Source organism: Pleurodeles waltl, chromosome 5, assembly GCF_031143425.1.
Source record: "Pleurodeles waltl isolate 20211129_DDA chromosome 5, aPleWal1.hap1.20221129, whole genome shotgun sequence".
Taxonomy (NCBI): domain Eukaryota; kingdom Metazoa; phylum Chordata; class Amphibia; order Caudata; family Salamandridae; genus Pleurodeles; species Pleurodeles waltl.
This window is the reverse complement of record NC_090444.1, coordinates 1,506,528,533-1,506,556,418: the sequence shown is the minus strand read 5'-3', so window position 1 is coordinate 1,506,556,418 and position 27,886 is coordinate 1,506,528,533. Positions and strand designations below refer to the sequence as shown.

At 44.9% G+C, this 27,886-nt stretch overlaps 1 protein-coding gene across 1 annotated transcript in view; it reads right to left on the bottom strand.

Moving 5' to 3' along the window:
- Window positions 1-27,886, bottom strand: part of ELOVL5 (ELOVL fatty acid elongase 5) — a 339,287-nt gene that overhangs the window by 209,719 nt on the left and 101,682 nt on the right. The window contains exon 4 of the mRNA XM_069235797.1: window positions 14,860-14,937. Coding sequence (XP_069091898.1) covers window positions 14,860-14,937 — 78 coding nt within the window. The remainder of the gene's footprint in view (window positions 1-14,859; window positions 14,938-27,886) is intronic.

Genomic DNA, 27,886 nt, shown 5'->3' with positions numbered 1-27,886 from the left:
GTCTTTTGACCGCGCTGCGGTATTCTGGCGGGGGAACTTTGGCGGGCGGCCTCCGCCACCCGCCAAAGTCAGAATCACCCCCTATATCTTTTGGAGATGCGTGTAATGGCTGAATTTGATTATTATGGCAGTAATAAACAAATCTTTTCCACTTATTTGCATAGCAGTGTCTAGTGGTAGGTTTCCTAGCTTGTCTTATGACCTCCATACATTCTTGTGTGACGTATAAGTGTCCGAATTCTAGGATTTCAGGAGCCAAATTGCTAGATTCAGAGATGCTGGATTTGGATGTCTAATCTGTTGTTTGTGTTGTGTTAACAGATCTGGTCTGTTGGGTAGTTTGACATGAGGTACTACTGAAAGGTCTAGTAGTGTTGTGTACCAAGGTTGCCTCGCCCATGTTGGTGCTATTAGTATGAGTTTGAGTTTGTTTTGACTCAACCTGTTTACTAGATATGGAAGGAGCGGGAGAGGGGGAAAAGCGTACGCAAATATCCCTGACCTGTTCATCCATAGAGCATTGCCTTGGGATTGATCCTGTGGGTACCTGGATGCGAAGTTTTGGCATTTTGAGTTTTCCTTTGTTGCAAATAGATCTATTTGAGGTGTTCCCCAAATTTGAAAGTAAGTGTTTAGTATTTGGGGGTGAATCTCCCATTCGTGGATTTGTTGGTGATCCCGAGAGAGATTGTCTGCTAACTGGTTCTGAATCCCTGGAATAAATTGTGCTATTAGGCGAATGTGGTTGTGAATCGCCCAATGCCATATTTTTTGTGTAAGGAGACATAACTGTGTCGAGTGCGTCCCTCCCTGTTTGTTTAAGTAATACATTGTTGTCATGTTGTCTGTTTTGACCAGAATGTATTTGTGGGTTATTATGGGCTGAAATGCTTTCAGCGCTAGAAATACTGCTAACAGTTCTAAGTGATTTATGTGAAACTGTCTTTGATGTATGTCCCATTGTCCTTGGATGCTGTGTTGATTGAGGTGTGCTCCCTACCCTGTCATGGAAGCATCTGTCGTTATGACGTATTGTGGCACAGGGTCTTGGAAAGGCCGCCCTTGGTTTAAATTTATACTGTTCCACCATAGAAGCGAGATGTATGTTTGGCGGTCTATCAACACCAGATCTAGAAGCTGACCCTGTGCTTGTGACCATTGTGATGCTAGGCACTGTTGTAAGGGCCGCATGTGCAACCTTGCGTTTGGGACAATGGCTATGCATGAAGACATCATGCCTAGCAGTTTCATTACCATTTTGACTTGTATCCTTTGTTTTGGATACATGGCCTGTATTACATTGTGAAATGTTTGAACCCTTTGAGGACTTGGAGTGGCAATCCCTTTTGCTGTGTTGATTGTCGCTCCTAAGTATTGCTGTGTTTGACACGGCATAAGGTGTGACTTTGCGTAGTTGATCGAGAAACCTAGTTTGTGGAGGATTTGTATGACATATTTTGTGTGCTGTGAACACTGTCTTAGCGTGTTGGTTTTGATTAACCAGTCGTCTAAGTACGGGAACACATGTATTTGCTGCCTTCTGATATGTGCAGCTACTACTGCCAGGCATTTTGTAAAAACTCTTGGCGCAGTTGTTATTCCGAATGGCAACACTTTGAATTGGTAATGTATTCCTTGGAATACGAACCTTAGGTATTTTCTGTGTGAAGGATGTATTGGTATATGGAAATACGCATCCTTTAGGTCTAGTGTTGTCATGTAGTCTTGTTGTTTGAGCAGTGGGATTACGTCTTGTAATGTAACCATGTGAAAGTGGTCTGATTTGATGTAGGTATTTAGTGTTCTGAGATCTAGTATTGGTCTCAGACTGTCGTCCTTTTTGGGTATTAGAAAGTACAGTAAGTAAACTCCTGTGTTTATCTGTAGTTTTGGTACTAATTCTATTGCTTCTTTTTGTAGCAATGCTTGAACTTCTAGTCCTAGAAGGTCTATATGTTGTTTTGACATACTGTGTGTTTTCGGTGGGACGTTTGGAGGGAATTTGAGAAATTCTATGCAATAACCATGCTGGATAATTGCTAAGACCCAAGTGTCTGTTGTTATTTCCTCCCAATGTTTGTAAAATTGGCTTAGTCTCCCCCCCACAGGTGTTATGTGATGGGGTTGTGTGACTTGTAAGTCACTGTTTATTTTGAGGAGTTTTGGGGCTTTGGAACTTTCCCCTATTCTTCTGGAATTGGCCCCCTCTATATTGCCCCCGAAAACCTCCCCGCTGATATTGGCTCTGCTAAGTGGGCCTTGCTTGTGATGTTGTGGTTTCTGTTGGTTGACCTCGAAACCCTCCCCTAAAAGGTGTTTTGCGAAAAGTGCCTCTGCTCTGCGGGGAGTAGAGTGCGCCCATGGCTTTGGCTGTATCAGTGTCTTTCTTGAGTTTCTCAATAGCAGTGTCGACTTCCGGCCCAAACAACTGCTGTTCATTAAAGGGCATATTTAGCACAGCTTGTTGAATTTCCGGCTTGAACCCCGAAGTACGCAGCCATGCGTGCCTTCTTATTGTTATTGCAGTGTTTACTGTCCTTGCAGCCGTATCTGCTGCATCCATTGAAGACCGTATCTGATTATTTAAGATACTTTGTCCTTCTTCCACCACCTGTTGCGCCCTTTTCTGGAACTCTTTGGGTAAATGTTCTATGAAATGCTGCATCTCATCCCAATGAGCTCTATCATATCTTGCCAAAAGTGCTTGTGAATTGGCAATGCGCCATTGGTTTGCTGCTTGTGCTGCCACCCTTTTGCCCGCAGCATCAAATTTGCGACTCTCCTTGTCTGGAGGTGGTGCGTCCCCTGAGGTATGAGAGTTCGCTCTCTTACGAGCTGCCCCGACAACTACTGAGTCCGGTGTCAATTGCGTTGTAATATAAACTGGATCTGTTGGCGGTGGATTGTATTTTTTCTCCACCCTTGGAGTTATGGCTCTGCCTTTAACAGGATCTTGAAAGATTTGTTTTGAATGTTTTAGCATTCCTGGGAGCATAGGTAGGCTTTGGTACTGGCTATGGGTGGAGGATAGGGTGTTAAACAAAAAGTCATCCTCAACTGGTTCGGAATGCAAGGTGACATTGTGAAAAGCAGCTGCCCTTGCGACCACCTGTGTGTAAGATGTACTGTCCTCAGGTGGCGACGGCCTTGCAGGGTACGAGTCTGGGCTGTTGTCTGATATTGGCGCGTCGTAAAGGTCCCATGCATCGGGATCATCCTGACTCATTGTAGTATGAGCTGGGGAGTGCATCAGTGGTGGAGTTATTACTGGTGATGCGTGTATTGATGGTGGTGGAGACGGTGGTGGAGTTGTTTTCCTTGCCACTTTTGCCTGTGGCTGCTTGTCCTTTTGTTGAAAGGCAAGTTTTCTTTTTATTTTAATTGGGGGAAGAGTGGTTATCTTCCCTGTGTCCATATGAATGTGGAGCCTTCTTTGTGTATAGTCTGGCTCTACAGCTTCAAGTTCCTCTCCGAATTTATGCTTTTGCATTTGGGAGGTTAATTCTTGTTCCTCTGTGTAGGAACCTGTTTTCGGCTCCGAGGCTGGATGTTTCGGAACCAAAACTTTTTCGGACGTCTTTTTAGGCTCTGAAGAAACCTTTTTTATTTTCGGCGTGGTGTCTCGGTGCCGAACTTCTTCGGAGCCGCTGTCTCGGGTCCGAGGTTGCTGTGTGGCGGTATCTCGACCTGAGTCGGATGACTTCGCCACAAGCGTGGCCTTTTTCGGTGCCGATGATCGGTCACCTATTTTTTCGGGTGAAGCCATGGCCTGCTGGCGGTGGCGTCCCCTGGGCTTTTGTTGACTTCTCGTGAGTCTTATGTTTCGACGTCTTACTCACGGTTTTTGGCGTTTCTTCGGCCTCGAGCTCTTCCGAGTCCGACTCGTGGATGAAGAAAGCTTCTTCTTCCTCCTCGAAACGCTCTTTTCCTGTCGGCGTCAACGCCATTTGCAGTCTTCTGGCTCTTCGGTCTCTTAATGTCTTTCTCGACCGAAACGCTCGACAAGCTTCACAAGTATCTTCCTTGTGCTCGGGAGACAAGCACAAGTTACAGACCAGATGCTGATCCGTATACGGATACTTGTTATGGCATTTTGGGCAGAAGCGGAATGGGGTCCGTTCCATCAGCCTTGAAGTCACGTGTGGCCGGGCCGAACAGGCCCCGACGGGGGATCGAAAAAAAACCCGAAGGGCCACCGGAGCTCTTCAGAATTCTGTGTCGATTTGTTGTAACTAACCCGATACCGAACGCAAACAATACCGACGTTTTTTTCCGAGATTCTAACTAACTTTCCGACCCAAAACACGGAGCGAAAAGGAACACGTCCGAACCCGATGGCGGAAAAAAAACAATCTAAGATGGAGTCGACGTCCATGCGCAATGGAGTCGAAATGGGAGGAGTACCTCGGTTTCGTGACTCGAAAAGACTTCTTCGAAGAAAAACAACTTGTAACACTCCGAGCCCAACACCAGATGGCGGACTGTGCACAGCATGTGTATCTGCAGCTACACATGCCATCGAACATATATATATATATATATATATATATATATATATGGAAAATGTCACTTACCCAGTGTACATCTGTTCGTGGCATGTTCTACTGTAGATTCACATGCCGCCCATTAGTCCACCGTCTAGTGTTGGGGCCGGACTGTTAGAAGTTGTTTTTCTTCTAAGAAGTCTTTTTGGAGTCACAGGATCGAGTGTGACTCCTCCTCTTCAGTTCTACTGCGCATGGGCATTGACTCCATTGTTAAGACTGTTTTCCCACAGAGGGTAAAGGAAGGAGTGATAGAGTCTATAGGTATAAAGTAAGAGATGTCCATGCAAATGTAAATGTATATACAAATGTGTTAACTTAAACAACTACAGGCTTCTGGGGAAGAGGGAGGGTGCATGTGAATCTGCAGCAGAACATGCCACGAACAGATGTACACTAGGTAAGTGACATTTTCCATTTGATGGCATGTGTAGCTGCAAATACACATGCTGTGCATAGGCTACAAAGCAATTTGTCCTCCCATAAAGAAGCAGTGGTTAGCCTGTAGGAGTTGAAGTTGTTTGAAATAATGTTCTTAGAACAGCTTGACCTACTGTGGCTTGTTGTTGTGATAATACGTATACACAGTAGTGTTTAGTGAATGTATGTGGTGTTGACCATGTAGCTGCTTTACATATTTCAGCCATTGGTATATTCCCTAAATAAAACATTGCTGTACCTTTCTTTCGTGTAGAATGTGCTTTGGGAGTAACTAAAAGCTCTTTTTGCTTTGATATAGCATGTTTGGATGCACCTTACAATCCATCGTGCTAAACCTTGTTTTGATATAGGATTGCCTGTTTGTGGTTTTTGGAAAGCTACAAAAAGTTGTTTAATCTTTCTAAATGGTTTAGTTCTGTCTATATAGTACATAAAAGCTATTTTGATGTCTAATGCATGTAGAGCTTTCTCCCACAGAATCTGGCTGTGGAAAGAAGACTGGCAGTTCCACTGTTTGATTAATATGAAATGGTGATACAACTTTTGGTAGAAACTTTGGATTTATTGTTAGTACAACTTTATGTTTGTGTACTGGGAAGAAAGGTTCCTCAAGAGTAAAGTCTTGGATTTAAGTTATTCTTCTTAAATTAGTAATTGCCACTAGGAAGGCAATTTTCCATGTTAGAAATTGAATTTGACACAAGTGCATAGGCTCAAATGGTGGTCCCATAAGTCTTGTAAGCACTATATTTAGATTCCAAGATGGAACTGGTTGTGTTCTGGGTGGAATGATGCGTTTCAAGCCTTCCATGAAAGCTTTAATGACAGGAACTCTAAATAAAGAGCTATGTTGCATATTTTGTAAATATGCAGAAACTGCAGTAAGATATATTTTTACTGAAGAAAATGCTAAATCTGATTTTTGTAAATGAAGTAAATAACATACAATATCTTGTATTGATGCTGTAAGAGGGTCTATATTTTTAGATTGACAGTAATATACAAATCTTTTCCATTTGTTTGCATAGCACTGTCTAGTAGTGGGTTTTCTTGCTTGTTTAATAATGTCCATACATTCTGATGGGAGTTGTAAATATCCAAACTCTATGACCTCAGGAGCCAAATTGCTAGATTGAGTGTCTTGGGATTTGGATGTCTGATTTGACCTCTGTTTTGTGTCAAAAGATCTGGTCTACATGGGAGTTTGGAGTGTGGTACTACCGACAGATCTAGTAATGTTGTGTACCACGGCTGACATGCCCATGTTGGTGCTGTGAGTATCATGTTGAGTGAAGTTTGACGCAACTTGTTGACTAGAAACAGAAGGAGTGGGAGAGGGGGAAAAGCGTACGCAAATATCCCTGACCAATTGATCCATAGAGCATTGCCTTTGGATAGGGGATGTGGGTGTCTGGATGCAAAGTTTTGGCATTTTGTGTTTTCGCTTGTTGCGAACAGATCTATGTTTGGTGTTCCCCACTTTTGAAAGTATTTTTGAAGTACTTGAGGATGAATCTCCCATTCGTGAGTTTGTTGGTGATTTCTCCTGATGATATCTGCCAACTGATTGTCTATCCCTGGGATATACTATGCCAATAGATGCATTTGGTTGCCCATTTCCAAATCTTTTGGGCTAGAAGGGACAGTTGGGATGAATGTGTCCCTCCCTGTTTGTTGAGATAATACATGGTTGTCATGTTGTCTGTTTTGATAAGAACATTCTTCTGTGTGAGAAGAGGTTGAAAAGCTTTGAGTGCTAGAAAGACAGCTAATAACTCTGGATGGTTTATGTGTAGCTGTTTCTGTTTGACATCCCATTGTCCTTGAATGTTGTGATTGTTTAGCTGAGCTCCCCAACCAATCATTGATGCATCTGTTGTAATTATGCTCTGAGGCACAGGGTCCTGAAATGACCGCCCTTTGATCAGATTGGTAGAATTCTACCACTGAAGGGACATATATGTTTGGCGGTCTATCAACAATAGATCTTGGAGTTGACCGTGTGCCTGGGACCATTGTTGTGCAAGGCACTGTTGTAAGGGCCGCATGTTTAATCTTGCGTGTGGAACAATTGCAATTGGAACAGTTTCACAACTACATGAAGGCCACTCTTAACCGGGGTTGTATGGTATCAAGAAACTCAGAACAACAAACCCAAGCTGGTACAAGTATTGGATTTACTGCAGAATGTACCCAGAGGCCACCTTAGAGGTGACCCCTGCAACGCTAACTAGTCCTGACATGGTTGCTGGCCGGTCCCAACCAGCCTGCCACCACCAGACAAGATTCTGGAGCCCTGGGCTGAGGGCCTTTACTCTCTGGGACCAGAAAACAAAGCCCTTCCTAGGCAGAGCAGTTACACCTCCTCCCCCAGGAATGTGCATTGCCCTGCCTGCGAGCTTCAAAGGGCTTGCCGCCCTTGAAACTCGACCCCCAGCCCTGCTGCTAGCAGCAGATGGATGCTTCCACTGCAAATCACCATTTTTGGTGGGAGCAACAGTGGAAAATGCACAAAGACTAGGAGAAGTGACCACCCTCTGCCTGCACCACCCCTCAGGTGCAGGCGGCAGGGGGGCCTCTCCATTTCATTTTCCTCCATCTTGCAATGTGTGAAAAGAGCTAATCATGGTTAGGGATGTGACCTCTCCCTTCAGTAAGTCGTCAAATAGTGGGTGTAGCCAACCTAAAGGTAGATGGCAGATTGGCCACTACCAGGTACTCCCCTAAAAGCCCCCTAGATGCAGTATTTAGTGGGTATCCATATACCTGCAAATCAGATTTGACAGACACAAGAAGACCAGTGACAATAGACCCAAGAATCAAGAACGGAAGTCCTGATGCAAGAAGAAAAAGACACAAAACCCTGCCTGCTGCACCCAGGCCTCAAAAATAGCTGCTGAGGGGCCGACTGGACATCGGCTGGACTCAAAAAACTCCAGAGGACTTCCAACCTTCTAGAAATTTCCACGAACACCCCTGCAGAGTGAAGGCCTCCCTCTCTGCAACCAGCAAACAATATCCAGTGAAGGCCAGTTTACTGACCAGCTGCTGACAAGGAACCGGAAAAAGCACCCGGACCAAATTCCCCCTGACAGACCTGGAGGACAAACCCTACAAGTATGCCAAGGTTGGTAACACTGCGACCTCCAGTGGCTGAACCGTGCAATAGTAAGGGATACTGGGCTCCCAATGTTAAACAACCAGAAGAAAAGTCTACTCCGTACTCTTCGAGGACCAGAAGTAAGCACCTGGGACTTCAGGACACCCAAGAACCACCTCCCATATTGTCCCTGCTGTCCTGCTATACACCCTCCAAATGACCTGCCCCTGGTTCCAAAAGCTCCTTTGCGCACAGCTCTTGGCTGACCTATCTGCTCTGCACCCAGCCTCCCTGTCCCTTGCATCGGAGAACCAGCTGTTCTCTATGAGTCCCCAACCCTTTGCAACTTCTACACTCCAAGGGGATCCACTGGACTCACCTTTAAGTCTGCCTGTGCAGTACATTTCCAAGTGGTCCTCCTTGCTGGTCCTGCACCAACTCCAAGACTTTCAGCCGCTGCTCCTGCTCGAACCAGGAACCACCCAAACTTCTCTGGCTGGCCCACCCACAGGACATCTGAATGACCTCGACCTAAACCCAGAAGGTGACATTTGTGAAAGCACTGCCTGATTTTATATGCATTTAAAAAAATATCTTCCACTGATTCCTATGTTGCGTAATTACGCACAAAAAGACTATGGGCCTGATTACAACTTTGGAGGAGGTGTTAATCCGTCCCAAATGTGACGGATATACCACCAGCCGTATTACGAGTTCCATAGGATATAATGGACTCGTAATACGGCTGGTAGTATATCCGTCACTTTACCGTCACTTTTAGGACGGATTAACACCTCCTCCAAAGTTGTAATCAGGCCCTATTTTTGCTAAAGTTTGAAAAATCATAACTTAAAAAGTACGTACCCGATTTTGATGATCTCGGTCTTAAAAATGTTATAAAAATCTGAAGTATTTTTGTAAATTTAGTCTTGAGTTATTCTTTAGAGTTTGTGTCCAGATTTATTGATACTGTGAGTACAACAAATGCTTAGCACTACTCCAAGGTTGGCCTAATTGTCGACCCAGCTACCACAAAAAGTAGAGCATTAGGTGGTTTACGTTTTACCTCTGTGAAACAACATGGGGTTGCTCGGGTTCTCTACACAGTGTACATCTTTTTTTTTACACTTTATAAAAAGCAAGATCTTTAGCACAGTGTTATAGCAGTTTTTTGAAAAAGCTGCAGATTTCAGTACAAATCAGTCTACTCAAGGCACTCTTTATCGCTTGAAAATATCTTACTTACTATACTCAAAACCCTTAGGGGCTTCACCCGGGGGTGTGGAGGTGCAATAATTCATTAAAAATTTGATCTGTACTAACAAACTAAATCACCATGATCTTCACCCACTGTCTCTAACACTGTGATTAATACCATCACACTTTAAACAGTGTGATGGTATTGAGCACAAAGTTAGTGGTTGTAACATCACATCCAGGGAGGCAGAGGGTCTTAAAGAAATGAATAACATTATTCAAACCACTTTGGGTGATTTCTGATTTGCTTTTCACCAATGGCAGAAGAAACGTTTAGGTATAAGTTTACTATACTGGATTTAGGGCTGCAGAAAGCTCTTTCTTTTTCAATGCTGTTCATTCCACAACACTGAAGAAGCTAAAAAACAAGTCTTTTCAAAGGACATGTTCATAAATATTAAAACCAGAGAGTTTTTCCTGTTGAAACACCCCAATATGCATTATAATGTTGGAAGAAAGCTCTTAGATTCTATATGGAATGAAAGATAACTTTATCAATGTAAGATTCAGGATTCAATTATGCCTTTACCTAAATCAGAATGAATGAAGAACTATTTCACGTCTCAGAAAGGTTTTTAATGAATTAGGATAAACATTAGTCTCCTGAGGCCTGTCATTGCCAGATGGTGTGTTCTCTTGCTTGCCGCACCCAGACCTTTAGAATTTCTTATCAGGAATGGGAAAGGCAGCAGTTGATATGACACAACTGATGATATATGCCAGAAGTAAATCTGCAAGGATGAGAAAGGCTGTGAGTTGGATATCTTTAAGATCCTAAAGCGCTGTTTGAAAGCTCTGCTCCATAATGTAGGTGGGACTAAATAAAGAGGTTGCAGTAATTAAATGCTGTTATTATCCAGGGAAATGGTTGCTCCATCTGTGGACTCTTAGATGCAAGGATATCTTCTATAACATTTTTCCCCGGCGAGTGGAATAGATTATTCAAGAGTGTGAACTTTTCACTTGCAAAAGCAGCACAATAATATCTTTATGCCACATGAGACAACATCACCTTCTGAAAGCTCAACTCCAGAGATGAAACATTCGTTGGACAAGGAATAAATGTGGCATTGACAAAAGATTTCGCAAGAGGCATTGACATGTTCTTAAAACAGTGTTCATGCAAGATCTTTTTACAAATGTACTATCATTTCGGTTGATATCAGTTGAGAATTACCATGCGTGTAGACTGCACCAATGAGTTAGCCTCATTAGATAAGTTGGACTCTCAAAGGAGCAGGAGTCTTTTTGTTGAGTTCCAAACTGGGCAGCTCAACAGAAGACCATAAGCCACAAGACATCTGGGCAACAACACAAATACTATGTTGGTCATTACAAGTTTGGTATACGATTTTTACTGTCTGCAGAACTTCTGACAGGGAGGCTACCTCCACACAGGCTACCTCTCCACCGGCACCATTAAGAGTTTTCCACTAGGCTGGCAGGCAGAACTGCCTGCCTAGCGGGAAACAGGCTACAACCTTGTCACCGGCTCATAATCGAGCCGGCAGCAATGCTGTAGCCCGCAGGGTGCACCAACACCCTTACAATGTTCACTGTCTGTAAAGCAGACAGTAAACTCTGCAATGGTGCTGGGTGGGGGAGCCCTGCACTGTCTATGCCAGATGCATGGGCCCCCTGCACCTGTTCTCTGCCTGCCTTTTCATGGCAGTGTGACCGCCATGAAAAGGCTGCCAGAAAACAAGGTTGTAGTGCCCTGGTGGATTAGGATCTCCGCCATATCCAGACGGCCCTGATCCAAGATTTTGGCAGAGCTGGCGGTTCCCTGTCAGTCGGACCACTAGGGTTTTAATGTGGTGGTCAGACCGCCGCACTGGCGGCAGTCCAGACTGCCACCGCGAGTGTGGCGGTCTATAGATCACCACACTTGTAATGATCCCCAGAATCAGTACAGTGTAACACAGCATAATACTTCCCTTCAAGGGTATTGGTAATGTCTGTATCCTGCACTGCTGATGTATACTTGACCCCTATGACATCCAGAATCTGGTCGCCTTAGTGCCATTTCTTGTCAAACCTATTGAGAAAATTATGGCTACTCAACTACAATACCACCTTGCAAAAATCCTCTTTTATTGCCACAAATATGGCTGAACAGAGGCAGCAGTACTCAAGCCTTTGCATGTAAATTACATGGAGGGGATTTGTCTAATGGGGATGGAAGGGATCACTGGCCCTTGTTGACATGTAAATAACACAAGAGGAAAACGTCAAATGACCATGAATTATGGGGAGCTTTGTCACCAGGAGCATAGGTTAGCAGTGACCTGCTGTTTGAACTAATTTAAAATTTTGATAAACAATTTGGTATTGAAAGTACACACATGACGGGCTTGTGACAGACCAACAACAATTTTTATATGGACATCAATGGAAAAAACTCAAATTGAGTTAGACAAATGTACTGAATGAGAGTATTGGACCCATGAAATGCGTGAACCCCTTGTGAGCAGATTATACAATTTTACATAAAAGTTTCTGATGGGATATAACGCTTGAGTAGTTCAAGAAGGGTGAACATTTGGAAGAGACAGTAGGGCTTTTGATTTTCTAACATTTCCATCAAGATGGGCTCCAGCAATACTGCTCTGAACTAGGTTTCCTCTTTAAGTAACATATACTAATTTGTGATGATTGAAACCACCAGATGCATTGTGCTTCAACTCTCCTGCGGGGTAGCAGAAAGAATTTGTCTTTCGTTCATTCTCTTTATCTTCACATGGAACCACGGGTATCATTTCTATGCAATTAGAATATCTAATTTTGCTAAACGGCTGATAACCGCTTTACATGAAGGAGCTGTCTTGTGACTGCAGTTTTAATCTGGATGCCTTTCCTGACATGCTAGAAAACGTGATGGCTTGCATGCCTGGTAAATGTAATTGTCTAATGGAAGAATTACACCTAATACACTATAGCCACCCAATCCTACTGAGTCAATTTCGTTAAGCTGTCTGGTGCTTTAACAGAATTATCGCCCAGACAGATTCCTAGGATGTGTGCTACTAATGCAAATGTATATTGAGGAATTATGAAATGAAATTTATCTAGCTATCTCCTTCACAATGACAGACCACTGATGTTGGTGGAGGATTTTAGGACAGTAGTGCAGTCTCTAGTAAGATCTCTTATTGCTAGTCTGGTCAGCCTTTTCAAATGAGCTCTACTTTCAATCATATTTTCCCTTCATACAGCAGTCTGTCATGTCTTGCTTCTGGAGCAAAGAGATTACTTCATATTACCACAACATTCAATGACTATCACAGATTCCATATGGAGGCCTGGGTTGCATCCGAACATGGTAATACCATCTCTGAAGCCCTTCATTTACAACCCACCAAACTCACAAGTGGAATACCATGTTTATTGGAAGACACGTGGAAATTCGGAATAGTGTTTTTAGTAATTGGATTGCACTGCATTTTTGACTTCCAAATAGAAGCCAATTTTCAAGAAATAACACATTTTGCAATACACCCTCTGAACCACATGAAATTATGGGTAATCCCAAATTCAGATGTGTACAAATACTTTACATCCCTGCAACCAGAATGTCTAATGGATGTAAAGGTATATTGCTTTTGTTAATCTGCCACAGTGACAAAATGTTACAAATGAAAACATTGCCACTAGTGGCTATTTTGTCCTACTTACTTTTCATTCTTTTTTATTTCAACAGTTATTTTCTTTAGGAAAACCTTGAGGGATCTACACATATGACTCCTTGCGGAACTTGCAATTTTGTCTACTTTACAGAAATGTGTAGCTTTCAGGGATCACACAAGGATTTCACACTTGATTCCACCACAAACTGCAAGCAGGTTGGAACCACAACAATTAAGAACAAGCATTTGGAGTGCAATGGGTCTCGCGTTTGCTCATGTTAGAGCTGATCGCTTTGTAAACTCCTACCCCGACTTTTCATCTATCGGCAAAAGTGCTTTTATGTACGTAACCCGAAAAAGTGAAATTAAATGTGTAAAGCGCTCGACTTCTGCCAAGCGAAATCGCGCTAGGAAAATAGAGAAAAAGTAGTCCACGATCCGACAGAAAACAGCGAGCCTCGCATGTTTTCTGTACTTGGTCGCTGCGCTCGAGTAGGGCTAACCACCAGAAAAGGCATGACGTGTGCATGCCTTCCACTAATGAAAGCAAGCAGATTTTACTAGGCAAGCCTACAAACCAATCAAACACACTGACATGACGTCGACAAGGCTCCGAGCCCTTTTCTAATAGCTAAAGCGTCTCGCTGTGATACGCATGCGCGAGCGCATGCAACGCAGGCTCGACCCTAAAAATGATTGACTACCTCTTAAAAACTGTAAAAACTGTTCTATAAAAACATTTTTTACAACTCCGTTTGCTCCTGAAAGCTGAAAAGGTGGCAATTCTAGCATCACAAACCCTTCCTTGATACCATTTTCAGAAAATGCAACACTTCCTCCAATTTTTCCCTAACCCCTGAAATTTAGCTATAGTTTGGATGTTTTCTCGGTGCCCTCCAGGGCAATGACCAAGCCCTGGGTACCTTTAGAATCCCCAGGTTGTGTGGACAAAAATACATAAATTTGGTGTGGATTTCTTTTGTAAAAAAAAGTAATAAATATGTATACAGAAAGTATTCCAAATATCAAACAAATAGCTAAACACTGGTGTCTAGAAAAGTCTCAGCAGCTATAGGTTAATTACACCATAACTAAGCAAGCACTCTCCAAGCCAATACGTCTGGTTTGCATTTTCTATTGTAAGTTAGAGCTTGTGGCTTTGCCTATTCCCAATGTGGTGCTGGATTTGCATTTAAGCTGCACCCAGTGGCAGAAGCAAAGGAGCTTCAGGGCATACTGAATTTTATCGTGACCTGGTAGCTGAAGGTGGTTGGTAGGGACAAGGGTGTGTTCCTCTTATGGAAATCATAAGACGGAGAGCTTTGGTATCCTTAACAATTTATTTGTTTTCTACAGAGCTTATCAATATGTCTTCCATGAAATACATAACAGAAAATAATTGCTCTTTGTATACAACATATGTTTGAGATAAAGAATTCAATACAACAAAAATGTAATGATAGAGTGTACTTTTTCTATGCAAAATAGCCCTGTGTACATTAGTCAGAAGGATATACCCAAATATGTAATAGCATGACTGAGACTAAACAACTCTTATGAGCTGATTCAACATGTGCTTGAAAATGTCAAAACCTAGTGGAAAAAGGGGGCTCACCCAAACCCTGTCAGTGGTTTGGCCTAAAGTCCATTCTCTCTGTGGATTCAAAACAAGAAGTTCACGGCCTAAAACAAACTGGTCTTCAATGTCGAAATATACTACAGAATTATGTATATTTTTTCTGTAATGTTAAACGTTTGGAATCCTCAATAACATTAAGGCTTCTCTTGAGAGGAAGAACACACTGTGCTTCTGAAAATAAAGGATACATTTCTAAAAATGTTATTGGTCTGGAAATCACATCTGCTGACACCATGATGACATAATCTTTACCTTCATATCTGCGTCCCCTCCACTGTGAGTGTCCTGACAGAAAAAGTTGTATCCACCTTCCCATACTCCTGTGACTAACTGTGGGATGATAAAAGAGAAAAAGAGAATCGATCAATGAAAATAATGTGCCTTCATTGACATTAAATTATAGTCAATGAAAATAAACCTTCTTCAAAAAACTGAAAGCAGGACTACAGTTGACATCAGTGGTACACAACAACGAATAAATAAAATATAATTTATTACATGCAAATCTGCATTTAACTGATAACGAACTGAATGCTCAGTGGGAATTTTGAAATATCAAACACGTGTTCCAGCCATATAGTAATATCCAATGATTACTTTGCTTCTAACTTCCAGAAAGGGCAAATGCATGTCTGATCTCGCAGGGCAGTAAGATAGCAAAAAAGAAATATATAGAGCACTCACAGAATGAAGGGCTCTAATCCAATTTACAAATGTTTTTACAAAAGTAAAACCCACATCCTTGTACACAGAATCACCTACAATTACGCTTTGGTAAGTGCAGAAGCAGAGGCAGAAATGTTGGCCATTCCCTCAACATGACTGCTCCCTCAAAACCAAGGGCCAATCATAAAATGGCATTTTATCATTCTAGAACATCAGTTGTTACAACACACACCGTTTAAGATGCATGCCTTTTCCACTGATTTTTACAACTCACTATTTCACAATATGGTATTTTACAACACAATTATGCGTTGTAAAAAATGATATATGTGTGTGTGTGTGTGTGTGTGTGTATATATATATATATATATATATATATATATAAATATATATATACACACATATAATCTGTGTATTGTTTTTGTGTACATATACACACACATATATATAGCATTTCAATATTATATAAATATATGTGCAATTTTGAGACATAGTTACAGCCCGAACCACTGAACGGAATGACACCAAATTTGGCAGAGAGCTAGATCTTGATCTAGAAAGAGCCCGGTTTGCAATTTGGTATAATTGTCTGTTCAGTTATACTTATAGCTATACTTATCTGATTAAACTATAACTCGTGCCTTTAAGTAACTTTAGGCCACGAAGTATGTTTTTTTTAACATAAGTATAACTGTGAGTACATCTGTAACTGTATGGTTTTGTATTGGTAAAATGTTAAAATGTGAACCTAACTATAATGTCCCCGTAATCTTTGTTTTTTGAGTGTATGATATATACATATATATACATATATATATACCTATATATATATATATATATTCCCACACATGCAAATGTATGTGTGTGTTATTATATATATATATATATTTATACATATATATACATATATATATTTCTTTCGGGGTTAGTTTTGTTTGATCGGGTGTGGGGGGGGACAACAGTCCTTACTTGAACCATAAAAAACCTCTGCCCATCCCTGAATCCTAAAGAATCCTCTTAGCACCATTTACGCCTACCTGTTACTGAATCCTAACAAAAACCCTTACCTCCTTTCACGTCTGTCTGTTTACCCTAAAAACATCTTACCACTATTTAGCTCTACCTGTCCCTGTACTATTAAAAAACGAAACTTACCTCCCTTTCCCTCTACCTGCCCTTGAACACTATAAACCTTTACCATTACCTTTTGCCCTCTTGTGAGCTCCCCACAAAATCTGACCTCCCTTTACCTATAAAAAATCCTAGATCTCTTTACGTCTACCTGCTCCTTAACCCTAAAAACTCACCATTAATCCTTAAATAACTTTTTTTAAGTGGCATTAGAAATATGTCATAAATAATACTTCCCAGTTTTGTAAAGCTACACATGTTAAAAAGGCCAAAAAGGGTCAGTGTGGTACTTACCAGCATTGTATTGGACTAGATTGTAATGGCCTTCGTAGTATAATTTGTCTGGTAAAGTTCACATACCACCATTCTGAGAAGGGTAACACAATGGTTTTAAATATGGCGACCTTGGTGGAACTTTACCATATTGATACACCTGCTGCTACGCGTAGGGCCTCATTACGAACCTGGCAGTCTAATGACGCCAATACAGCGGTCCGAGTGCCATATTACAACCGCGGTGGTAGTCAGACCGCCAGCAGTGCCAGATTACAGCTTCACGTCAGTCTGGCGGTGCTAGTGGTCCTAATCCGCGACCCCCTTCTCTGCCACCAGTTTCTTGACGGTAACCCCGCCATGAAAAGGCTGGCAGAGACGGGATGCAGGGTGCCCCAGGTGGGCCCCTGCACTTGCCATGGGCAGTGACGGGATGTATGTATGTATGTATGTATTGGGTATTTCTAGAGCGCACTCCAGCAGATGCATCAAGGATCCCCCTGGCCAGCCCCGTCGCAAAGTTCACTGTCTGCTACACACTGCAGCTTTGCCTGCGGCTCTATTATGAGCCAGAGACAATGCAGTAGCACATTTTTCTGCTGGGCCAGCGGGCGGAAACTGTGTTTCCACCTGCTGACCCAGTGGGAAACTCTTAATGGACCCAGTGGGGGGCTGCCACACTGGTGGCAACCTACCCGTCGGGACCTGAAGTCATAATAAGCCCCTTAGACTTATTTGTAAATGCAAGGATATGTCTGCCATGTTTTCTATTTTTTACTTTTATTCCTTTACTTTATCTTCCATTTGTTATTGAGATTGAATGACTGTTTTATTGTGGTTGTGTGAGTGGGTTAATGCAAGGATGAGTCAATGGCTGAATAAATGGATGCAGAGTAAGTGAAGGAGTGACTGTATGATGACGTATTGCACACTTAAACCCATCAGAGACCGAAGAAGCACTTTTATTTATAGACAGGAATTGTTGCATTGCCAATGGTCATGTAGACGCTTAGTATGACTCAGCTACTTCTGAGAATTTTGTAAGACCACTGCCTGCAGTTGTACATTTTCAATGAGGCCACTACTGCCTGCCTGGCAAAATGTGGAAAGTCTGACTGTAAATACCTTGTAGTTAGGACTGGAATATGAATCTACGTTTAGTTTGGCAAAATCTGTGATAATTGTGCATTTCATGGATGAGAAACCTTAAATGTGGTGTTTGGGGATATGTTTTTAATGACAGCGAATACAAATGAAAGCTATGCAGAAAATAATTGTATCTAGTTTAAAAAGAAACACTGTCTTACCGAAAATAATAATAAGAATAATAATAATAATTTCTTGCACTGGACATGGGGCTAGCACTAGTTGAGTGCTGTATTCCATGCAGCAATGAAGTTCTCTGACATCAGGCACATTGGGGTATTCATGAGCAGAACTGATGATGGGAAGACTGGGGAGAGCTCCTCTACCTGTCAGACAGATCTGCGGGCAGCAGTGTTAACTGGAACTTAAACATTTTGACTCAGCCTAGGAACGTAAGAGATTTTAAAATTCATTATGAGGTTGAGTGGCTTTGATTAGAAATATTCTGCATTCAATACTTATAAATTTATGATATTCTGTAATCTGTAAGAAGATGTGTGCATAGACTCAGAAGTAGAACAAGAACCACTATACTTGGACCTGGACACTACTGCAGTGATTCGATGTTAAGCAGCCTAACTTCAGACTTGATTGTTATCACCTGGTGGAATATTTTGTTGATGTCCCAGGCAAGAAACATGTGAGAATATAGATTGCTTACTGCTATTACTGAGAGATATTAAGGGGGTCATTTCAACCTCAGTGGTCTTTTCACAAGACCGCTGAGGGACCGCCGTGCTGAAGACCGCCAGTGGTAGCGGTTTTCCGCTTGGCGAATTATGACTGCTGGCAGCCCTCCGTCCTTTTCTGGACGGAGAGCCGCCGGCAGCCATACTGGCGGTCGGCGGGGAAGTGGAGGTTGCTCCACCTCCACCGCCCCGTCAACAGAACACCGCCCACCGAATCACGTTACGTGATTCGGCGTGGCGGTGTTCTGTTGACGGGGTGCTGGCGGCAGAGCAGCCCCCATGGATCCCCGCCCCTCCCGGAGGATCAACGGACCAGGTAAGTTGATCGTCTGTTAGGGGTGGGGGAAGGGGGGTGTTTTGTGTATTCATGGGGGTGTGCGTGTGAGTATGAAGAGGGGGTGTGTGAGTGCGTGTATGCATGCGGAGGGTGTAGTGTGTTTGGAAATGTGTGCGTGTCTGCCTGTATGTATGTATGTATGGATGTGTGCGTGTATGTCTGAATGTGGGTATGCGTGTATGACTGTGTGTGTGTCTGTTGGCATGTTTGTTCGTGTGCGTGCGGGTATGTGTATTGGTGTCTGCATGCGTGTGAGGTGTGTGTGTCTGTGTAGTGATGTGGGGGGTAGGGGTGGGGAGTGGGGTCCTGCCACCTTTGGGGGGTGGCAGGCGGTTGGGGGGTGTCGGGGAAGGACTCAGTGGTGGGGGAGACCCCTATCAGTCCCAGGGAAGGGATTCCCTGGCACTGATAGCGCTTACCGCCATGGATTTCCTGGCGGTGCCCAACCCCATGAAATCCATGGCAGTCAGCAGGGGCATGATACCTCCGGCGGTCTTGTGACGGCTGCCGGGCTGGAGACCCAAGTCTCCAGCCCAGCGGTCGTCTCCGCCCTGGTAGTTGGTTCGGAGAAGTGGCGGATGACCATGGGGGTAACCGCCATGGTCATGATTCCAATTTTTTTACCGCCAGCCTGTTGGCGGTAAGTCCGCCACTTCTCCACCAACCGCCAGGGTCGTAAGGAGGGCCTAAAAGTTTTATGGGTCTTCACTGATTTCCACAAAGCAGGACTGTTGGAAATGGTCCTTTTTGCAGGGTTATCCCCAAACTTTTTGCTTTCTTCCTCCTATTTTTTGAGGTCTGTTTTTTGCTGGTTTATTGTCTCTGTGCACTCTACCACTTCTAAGCAGTGCGAAAGTGCGAGTGCTTCCCATAGAAATTGTACTGTTGATTGGTTTATCCATGACTGGCATATTTGATTTACTAGTAAAGTGCACTAGAGGTGCCCAGGGCATGTAAATCAAATGCTACTAGTAGGCCTGCAGCACTGGTTATGCCACCCACATTAGCAGCCCTGCAAACATGGCTCATACCTGCCACTGCAATGTCTCTGTGTGCAGTTTTAAACTGCCAATTCGACTTGGCAAGTGTACTCACTTGCCAGGCCTCAACCTTCCCTTTTACTACATGTAAGGCACCCCTAAGTTAGGCCCTAGGTAGCCACATGGGCAGGGTGCAGTGTATGTTTAAGGTAGGACATATATGAGTGTGTTTTATATGTCCTAACAGTGAAATACTGCCAAATTCGGTTTTCACTGTGCAAGGCCCATCTCTCTCATCGGTTAACATGGAGGCTGCCTTTAAATATCCTTAAAGCACAGATTCCCTTCGAGAGCAGATACAAATTTGGAGTTTAGGGTCTCTGAACTCACAATTTAAAAATACATCTTTTAGTGAAGTTGTTTTTTAAATTCTCTGTTTGAAAATGCCACTTTTAGAAAGTAGCCATTTTCTTGCTTTTACCATTCTGTGACTTTGCTTGTTTGTGGATTGTCTGTCTGGGTAAGTTTGACAGTTGGGCTGTTCACACCTCTCCTCTAGACAGTGACACAAAGGGGGCTGGGGTGCAGTAGCATATCTTGATTAGCCAACTGTGCTGGAAGGGAGGGGAGGAGTGGTCACTCACACCTGAAAGGACTGTGCCTGCCCTCACACAATGCTGTCTCCAACCCCCTGGTGAGTGTCTGGGGCCTGGCCTAGACAAGGAAGGATCTTGCAAACACTTGAGACTTTGATTTAAAGTTTGCCAACTTCAAAGGCAGAACTGGTTATAAGAAGAAGACCCAAAACCCCAGACTGGTAGAATCTTTCTGGAATTAAGAGGAACCTCTGCCCAGGAGAAGAGCTGAAGAGCTGAAGGAGGAGTACTGTCCCTTTGCTGTGCTGCTTTGCTGGACTGGCATTCAGTTGCTGCTTCTGCCTGAAAAGAGTGCAAAGGGTGAACTTTGTTGTGTGTCCTGCTTGAGAAAATTCTCCAAGGGCTTGGAGGAGAGTTTGCCTGTTAGAAGTGTCAGGGACACCAAAGACTTCAGTTTCCTCGACCTGCAGCTCTGGGAACTGTGTGTTTTGTGCTGTTCAAGAGGAGAAACCACTGCGATGCCGCCAACGACGCCGCTGGCCTGCACCGTGACCTGCCAACGTCACATAGAGTTGCATTGCCCCACTTCACACTGCGATCCTGGTCTCACCGACGCCACCATCGGACGACTTTACCGAGCCACTGCTCGCACCGTGACCTGTAGGCCCCGCACTCCGGCTTTGCCTGCTCACATCGCAGCCTGGGCATCACCGACGACGCTGCTCCTGCTGACGCCGGCGCCGCTGCCTGCTCCATGGCCTGTGGACACCGCTCGTACGGTACACAAAGCACCATCCCATCCTGCACCGCAGCCCCGGTCCACCGACACCAGCACCATTGCCTCCTGTGTCGTCACCAGGCATCCTGCCTGCACCGTGGCCTGTGGACACCGCTCGTGAGGGTCACGAAGCTCCGTCCCGCACCGCTGGCTTGGGCCTACTGACGACAGCTCTTCAGCAACAACGCCGCCGCTGCCTGCACTGTGACCTGTGGACACTGCATGTCGCACCGCCCTGCTTTGCACAGCAGTCCCAACGCCATCCACGCCGCGCACCTGACTTCATCAGCCTGGAGTTCGATCCGCAACGCTTGTGAACTTCAAGGGCCCGGCGACTCACGCACCGACTCCAGAACTGACACCGCGACGTCAGCGACGCTGCTCCCCGGAGCTCACCGCAAGGATAACGACACCCTGCAAATCTAGCCTGAACCGTTGGTTTTGTTGATCACAACGCCGTGATAGCCCCAGGAGGAGCTATCGACTTCAAGGAACTGTAGTTTTGAGTAAATCTTGCAGAATTCATATTTTTCTTACTATATGTTGGATTTTTATCGTATTTGGTCTTGTTTTATATAGAAAAATATTGGCTATTTTTCTAAAACTGGTGTGGTGTCCTTTTGTAGTGTTTTCACTTATTACTGTATGTTATGTGCAAATGCTTTAAACATTGCTTCTGAGATAATCCTGACTGCTTGTGCCGAGCTACCAAGGGGGTGAGCAGAGGTTATCTGAGCGGGTAACTACCTTATCCTGACTAGAGTGAGGGTCCCTACTTGGACAGGGTGCAAACCGACTGCCAGCTAGAGACCCCTTTTCTAACAAGGACCCTTAAAAAGCAACTCACTTTCAGTTCATTCATGAATATGCAGAAAGATTTGGAACCTCAAATTTGTTAGCTGAAATCCAGACTTCCGATGTTTTCACACTTATGGGACTACAGTGTTCTGAGTTTAGTACAAAGGCCTTTAATGTCTAATACACTTGTTATTGTGTGCAGAGACAGGTACAGAAGACCAGCCATGGCACTTACATTAGCCATGATAACACCCCAGGACAATACAGCACCATATATCAGGTTGTGCTTCTTACTTATGATATTTAATTAAATTCAAGGGTTTAAGTTCATAGGTTCCAGAACATGTAATGCAACTCCATGCACAAGAATCAAAATTGTTATTTACACTAAACATTCTTCATATGTTATATCTGAGTTCAGACATGTAGTTGGCCGCCTTTACTGTGATCGCCGCTACCGAGGAGAACTTTTTTCGATGTTATCCAACCTCCTCCCATCCTTGTCTGGAGGCGCTGCGATAGGTGCCGAAGGGTTCTTCGACCTACATTGTGCAGCCTGGAATATTACAGAGTCCGCCGGTTTCCCTTTTCTGACCGCGGCTTTACCGCCGCGGTCAGAATTGGCCTGGAAGCACCGCCAGCCTGTTGGCGGTGCTTCCGTGGTCGTTGGCCCTGGCGGTCAATGACCGCCAGGGTCAGAATGACCCCCTTAATCTTGATTATAATAAGAAAACTGTTGTTCACCTTACCTTGGTTGTGGAGGTGGGATAATTCAAGAGGTTCACATTAGCGAAACAAATGCCTCAAAACTGCTTGACCCACTGCTGTGTCCATGTTATTCGCTTCATCAAGACAGTAGTGTTTCGTGAACCTATGCTGGCTGGACCATGTGGCCGCTCTACAGATCTGCCGTAGGGGTACTCCTGCGAAGAGGGCAGCCGATGCGGCTACCGCCCTTGTTGTGTGGGCTCTCACCCTGTTGTAGAGAGGCTAACCAGCCTGAATATGACACAATTGGATTGCCAGGCCAATCCACCTAGTTACAGTCTGTTTGGATACTGCAAAGCCCTTCCTTGCGTTTCCAAAGGCCACGGACAACTGGTCTGACTGGTGTATGCTCTGAGTCTTTTGTAGGTAAAACTTCAGACATCTTTTAGCGTCCAGGGAATGCAGTGCTTTTTCTGCCACTGTCTGCGGATTAGGAAAAAAGGTTTTCAAAACAACCGGTTCATTCAGATGGAAAGTTGAGGGCACTTTCGGAATGTACTTAGGATTCGTTCTCAGAATCACACTAGTAGTGGCTCTTTAATGGTGAATGCCTGTATGTCACTCACTCTCTTAGTAGAGGTAAGAGCCAGCAACAACGCCGTCTTCCATGAAATGAACTTTAACTCCGCTCTATGAATGGGCTCAAAAGGAGGCTTCATGAGCTGCCCCAGGACCACGTTTAGAGACCACAACGGTGGAGGCTTCTGCACTGGTGGAAAAGTACGAAACAGGCCTTTAAGGAACTGCTTTACAATTCTGGTGAAATACAATGAAACCGCATTTTGAGACCTGCGGTATCTTGTAATTGCCACCACGTGCACACGGATCGAAGCGTATGAGTCCAGACTTTGCCAGGTGTAACAAGTACGGTAATACCTGTTCTGGAGGGGAGGAGATCGGGTGGATCCCTTCAGCTGCGCACCACAGGCAAAAACGCTTCCATTTCAGCCTGTAGGTTCTGTTGGTAGTATCCGCTCTAGCTCTGGCAAGAACCTCCCTGCATTCAGAAGAGATGTTTACGTTGGAGTACTCATGGAACTCAGGAGCCAGGCCGATAAGTGGAGAGATGACGGATCCGGATGTCTGACTTGGCCACCGTGCATCGTTAATAGGGCTGGTTTCCGTTTGAGTAGCATATGTGGTTGTTCCGAGAGCATGAGGAGCTCCGTGAACCACACCTGTCTGGGCCATCTCGGTGCTATTAATAGGAGGCAACAACCCTCCGCCTTCATCTTGCTGATGACTCTCGGTATCAGTGGGATCGGAGGAAAGGCATAGGCATAAATGCCGGATCATCTCATCGAAAACTCATTCCCCCACGATCCTCTTTGGGGAAGCCAGCTTTCGTAGTAGGGGCATTTTTTGTTCTCGAACGTGGCAAACAGATCGATGTTTGGTTTGCCCCATAACTGGAAGAGCTGATCCAGAATCTCCTGGTCCAGTTCCCACTCGTGGTCGGGGATAAGTGTCTGCCAGCACGTTGGTGTGTCCTGAGACATGCTCTGCTTTCAGAGAAATGTTGTGCTTTATGGCCCATTTCCAGATGTTTTGAGCATGTTGCGAGAGCTGTAGAGACCTTGTGCCACCCTGTTTGTTTAGGTAAAACATGCTTGTGGTATTGTCCGTTCTGATCAAGACATCTGAGCCCTGAAGTCTTGGCAAGAAAGCTTTTAGAGTGAAATCTATTGCTTTGAGCTCCAGGTGATTGCTGTGGAGCTGTCTGTCCTTTGGAGTCCAAGACCCACTGATGCGAAGATCCTGAAGGTGGGCACCCCTCCCTTCGAGGGAAGCATCCGTCGTCACAAAATAGCGAGGCACCTGATGAAGAAACGTGAGACCTCTGGACAAATTTGCCGGTGTTGCCCACCAATCATTGGCAGCTCTTATCTCCGGTGTGATGAGAATTTTGTCCTCGAAAGATCCCTGAACCTGGCGCCATTGTAAATCCAAAGCTGGTATGGCTAGCTGGTCATTTGTTCCTGCTGGTATCTCTTCCCCGTGGCGCAGGTGTTCCCTTCGCCGGGTGCCGGTATGCAGCGGTAGGTGGTAACCGGTAATGTTGTTGATGTTGACCGTATTGCTGTCTGGGTCCTGCTGTAGAGGACTGATACTGGGGTCTGTGTTGTTGAAAACCCCCTCGAAAGGAGTAATTTCCTCTGCCTCTTGCCCCCCGAAAGGGCTGCCTGCGGTACTGCAAGGTACCAAGCGATCTCGCAGTGTCAGTATCTGTCTTGATGGATTGTAGCATGTCGTCAATATGCTTCCCAAATAGACTTTCCGGATCATATGCCATATCTAGAATGCGGCTCTGGACTTCTGGGCAGAAAGATGTAGACTTGAGCCATCCCTGTCTACGCAAGACCGCTGCTCCTGCGAGTTGGCGGAATCCTGTTAAGGAAATGTCTATCGTGCGGTCAATGATTTCCGCTGCGATCCGCTCACCCTCTTGCAACACTTTCCTTGCTTCCACCTTGACATCCCCAGGTAACAAATCCACGTAAGCTGAAATGTCCGCCCACATCAGTCAATCGTACCTCCCTAGTATGGCCAAGGAGTTGGCCGCCTTTACTGTGATCGCCGCTACCGAGGAGAACTTTTTTGCGATGTTATCCAACCTCCTCCCATCCTTGTCTGGAGGCGCTGCAATATGTGCCGAAGGGTTCTTCGACCTACGTTGTGCAGCCTGGGATATTACAGAGTCCAGCTTTGGTTGCGATTTTAAACATGCTGGAGTGTTGTCAGGGACCTTGCATTTCTTCTCCAGCTTTGGCATCTGTGAAGGCACTGTGGCTGGGTTCTTCATTGTCTTCAATCCCTCCTGCCATAGGAAGTCCACTACTGGGATTGCCCTTACAGATTTCCTTGATGGCTCTTTGAAATCATATAAGAAACAATCTGTTTCTTGGGAAACAATAGGCAAGTCGAATCTCTTGGCTGTCCTTTCCATTAAATTGTGGAAACCTCCGATGTCCTCAGGAGGCGAATCAACTGGTCCTGCCGGTAGCGGCAACGGCATGGGAATGAGTTAGTCATCCCACTCACTAGGGGCTGCCTCAGAAATCTCTCCTTCTTCCCTCTCTTCATCTGTCGAGATGTGGTCATCCTATGGCGGTGGTACCAATGGGACACTTCTGTGCAGTGTTCTTGGAAGGCTAGTAAAAGGGGCTTGTATAGGTGTCCGTTGACTGTACGGCCTAGATGGAGTTACCGGCGTTGACGGTGGGAACCGTCTATAGCAGTCCTTGAGCATACCCTGCAGATTTGTCACCAGAGACCTGGGCATGAGAAAGAAGGTTCCTGCTCCTCTGTTGGGTATGAAGAGCCCTCCTGATATACAGTTGAGGAATAATAGAGCTGCTGCTGTTCTTCCTCCAAGTCTTGGCACTTTACATGCAGCTGAGATGGGCTACTGGCTGCACCGAACATTCCCTCATCCTGGGAATAATTGTCTTCATCATCATCTAGGAGATGCTGTGGGAGATATGGCAAGACTGCTTGGAGATGTATGCCTTGGAAGGATTTATGATGGCCTTTCTCCCATGGAGATAAAAGAAAGAAGGAGGAATCTTGTGGACTCCTGCTGTGCTTCGAAATCTCCAGAGAGGGGCATGATGGTCGACGATTGAGTGGACAAAACTTCCATCCCTGCTGCTGACATTGCAGTGTTCGTCGTCGACAGTCCCCTCGTCGACGGTGTTGCCGCAGACGGGACTCTCGTCGACGATGGTGGTATCGTCGACGGGTCTCTCGCCGACTGATCTCTCGTCAGCGGTTATCTCGTCGACGACGCAGTTGTGCTTGTCGATGTACTTTTCCTCATTCTCGAGGACAGGTGCTTCGTCGACGGTGGACCACTTCAGCTTCCGCTGTCGACGATGTCTTCGTCGACAATGCCTTTTTGAATATTTTGGCCGTTAAGATCGTCATCGATGAAAGCGGTGATGATGATATAATCATTGGAGATACTGCCGTCGTAAACGTCAATGTCATCGTCGTCGCTGTGACCGTCGACGAATGTTTTTTGATGACATCAGAGGGAGGCCTTACTGGATCACTCGTCGGCGACAGTGACAGAGAGGCACTTTTTGCGGCGGCCTTTTTTCCCACAGGTGTCGTAGGCTCTGAACAAACCTTTTTTAAGAGTTTCGCCTGGGTCTCTGATCTGGCAGTAATTGGCTCTTGGTGCCCCTGTTTCTCCATAGATTTATGCTTCGTTTTTTTCATCATCTTCCTTAGGGGTTCCTCAGATAGCTTTCCCTTTTCTCCATGACGTTTGAGGGAGCGAGATGATGCTTCACTCTCATCTGAGGATGGGTTTTCCATGGCTTTCTGTCTCTGGAGCCACAACAGAAGCCTAGCCTCACGGTCCTTGAGGGTTTTCTGACTAAAAGTGTGTAAGGAAATGCCTCCTTGGAATGGTTACCCCCTGACTTTTTGCCTTTGCTGATGCCGAGTTATGATTTGAAAGTGTGCTGAGGCCTGCTAACCAGGCCTCAGCACCAGTGTTCTTTCCCTAAACCTGTACCTTTGTCTCCACAATTGGCACCCCCTTACATCCCGGTAAGACCCTTGTAACCGGTACCCCTGGTACGAAGGGCCCTGATGCCAAGGAAGGTCTCCAAGGGCTGCAGCATGTCTTATGCCACCCTGGGGACCCCTCACTCAGCACAGACACACTGCTTCCCAGCTTGTGTGTGCTGGTGGGGAGAAAACGACTAAGTTGACATGGCACTCCCCTCAGGGTGCCATGCCAACCTCACGCTGCCCATGGCATAGATAAGTCACCCCTCTAGCAGGCCTTACAGCCCTAAGGCAGGGTGCACTATACCATAGGTGAGGGCATAGGTGCATGAGCTCTATGCCCCAACAGTGTCTAAGCAAAACCTTAGACATTGTAAGTGCAGGGTAGCCATAAGAGTATATGGTCTGGGAGTCTGTCATACACGAACTCAACAGCACCATAATGGCTACACTTAAAACTGGGAAGTTTGGTATCAAACTTCTCAGCACAATAAATGCACACTGATGCCAGTGTACATTTTATTGTAAAATACACCCAGAGGGCATCTTAGAGATGCCCCCTAAAAACATACCCAACTTCCAGTGTGGGCTGACTA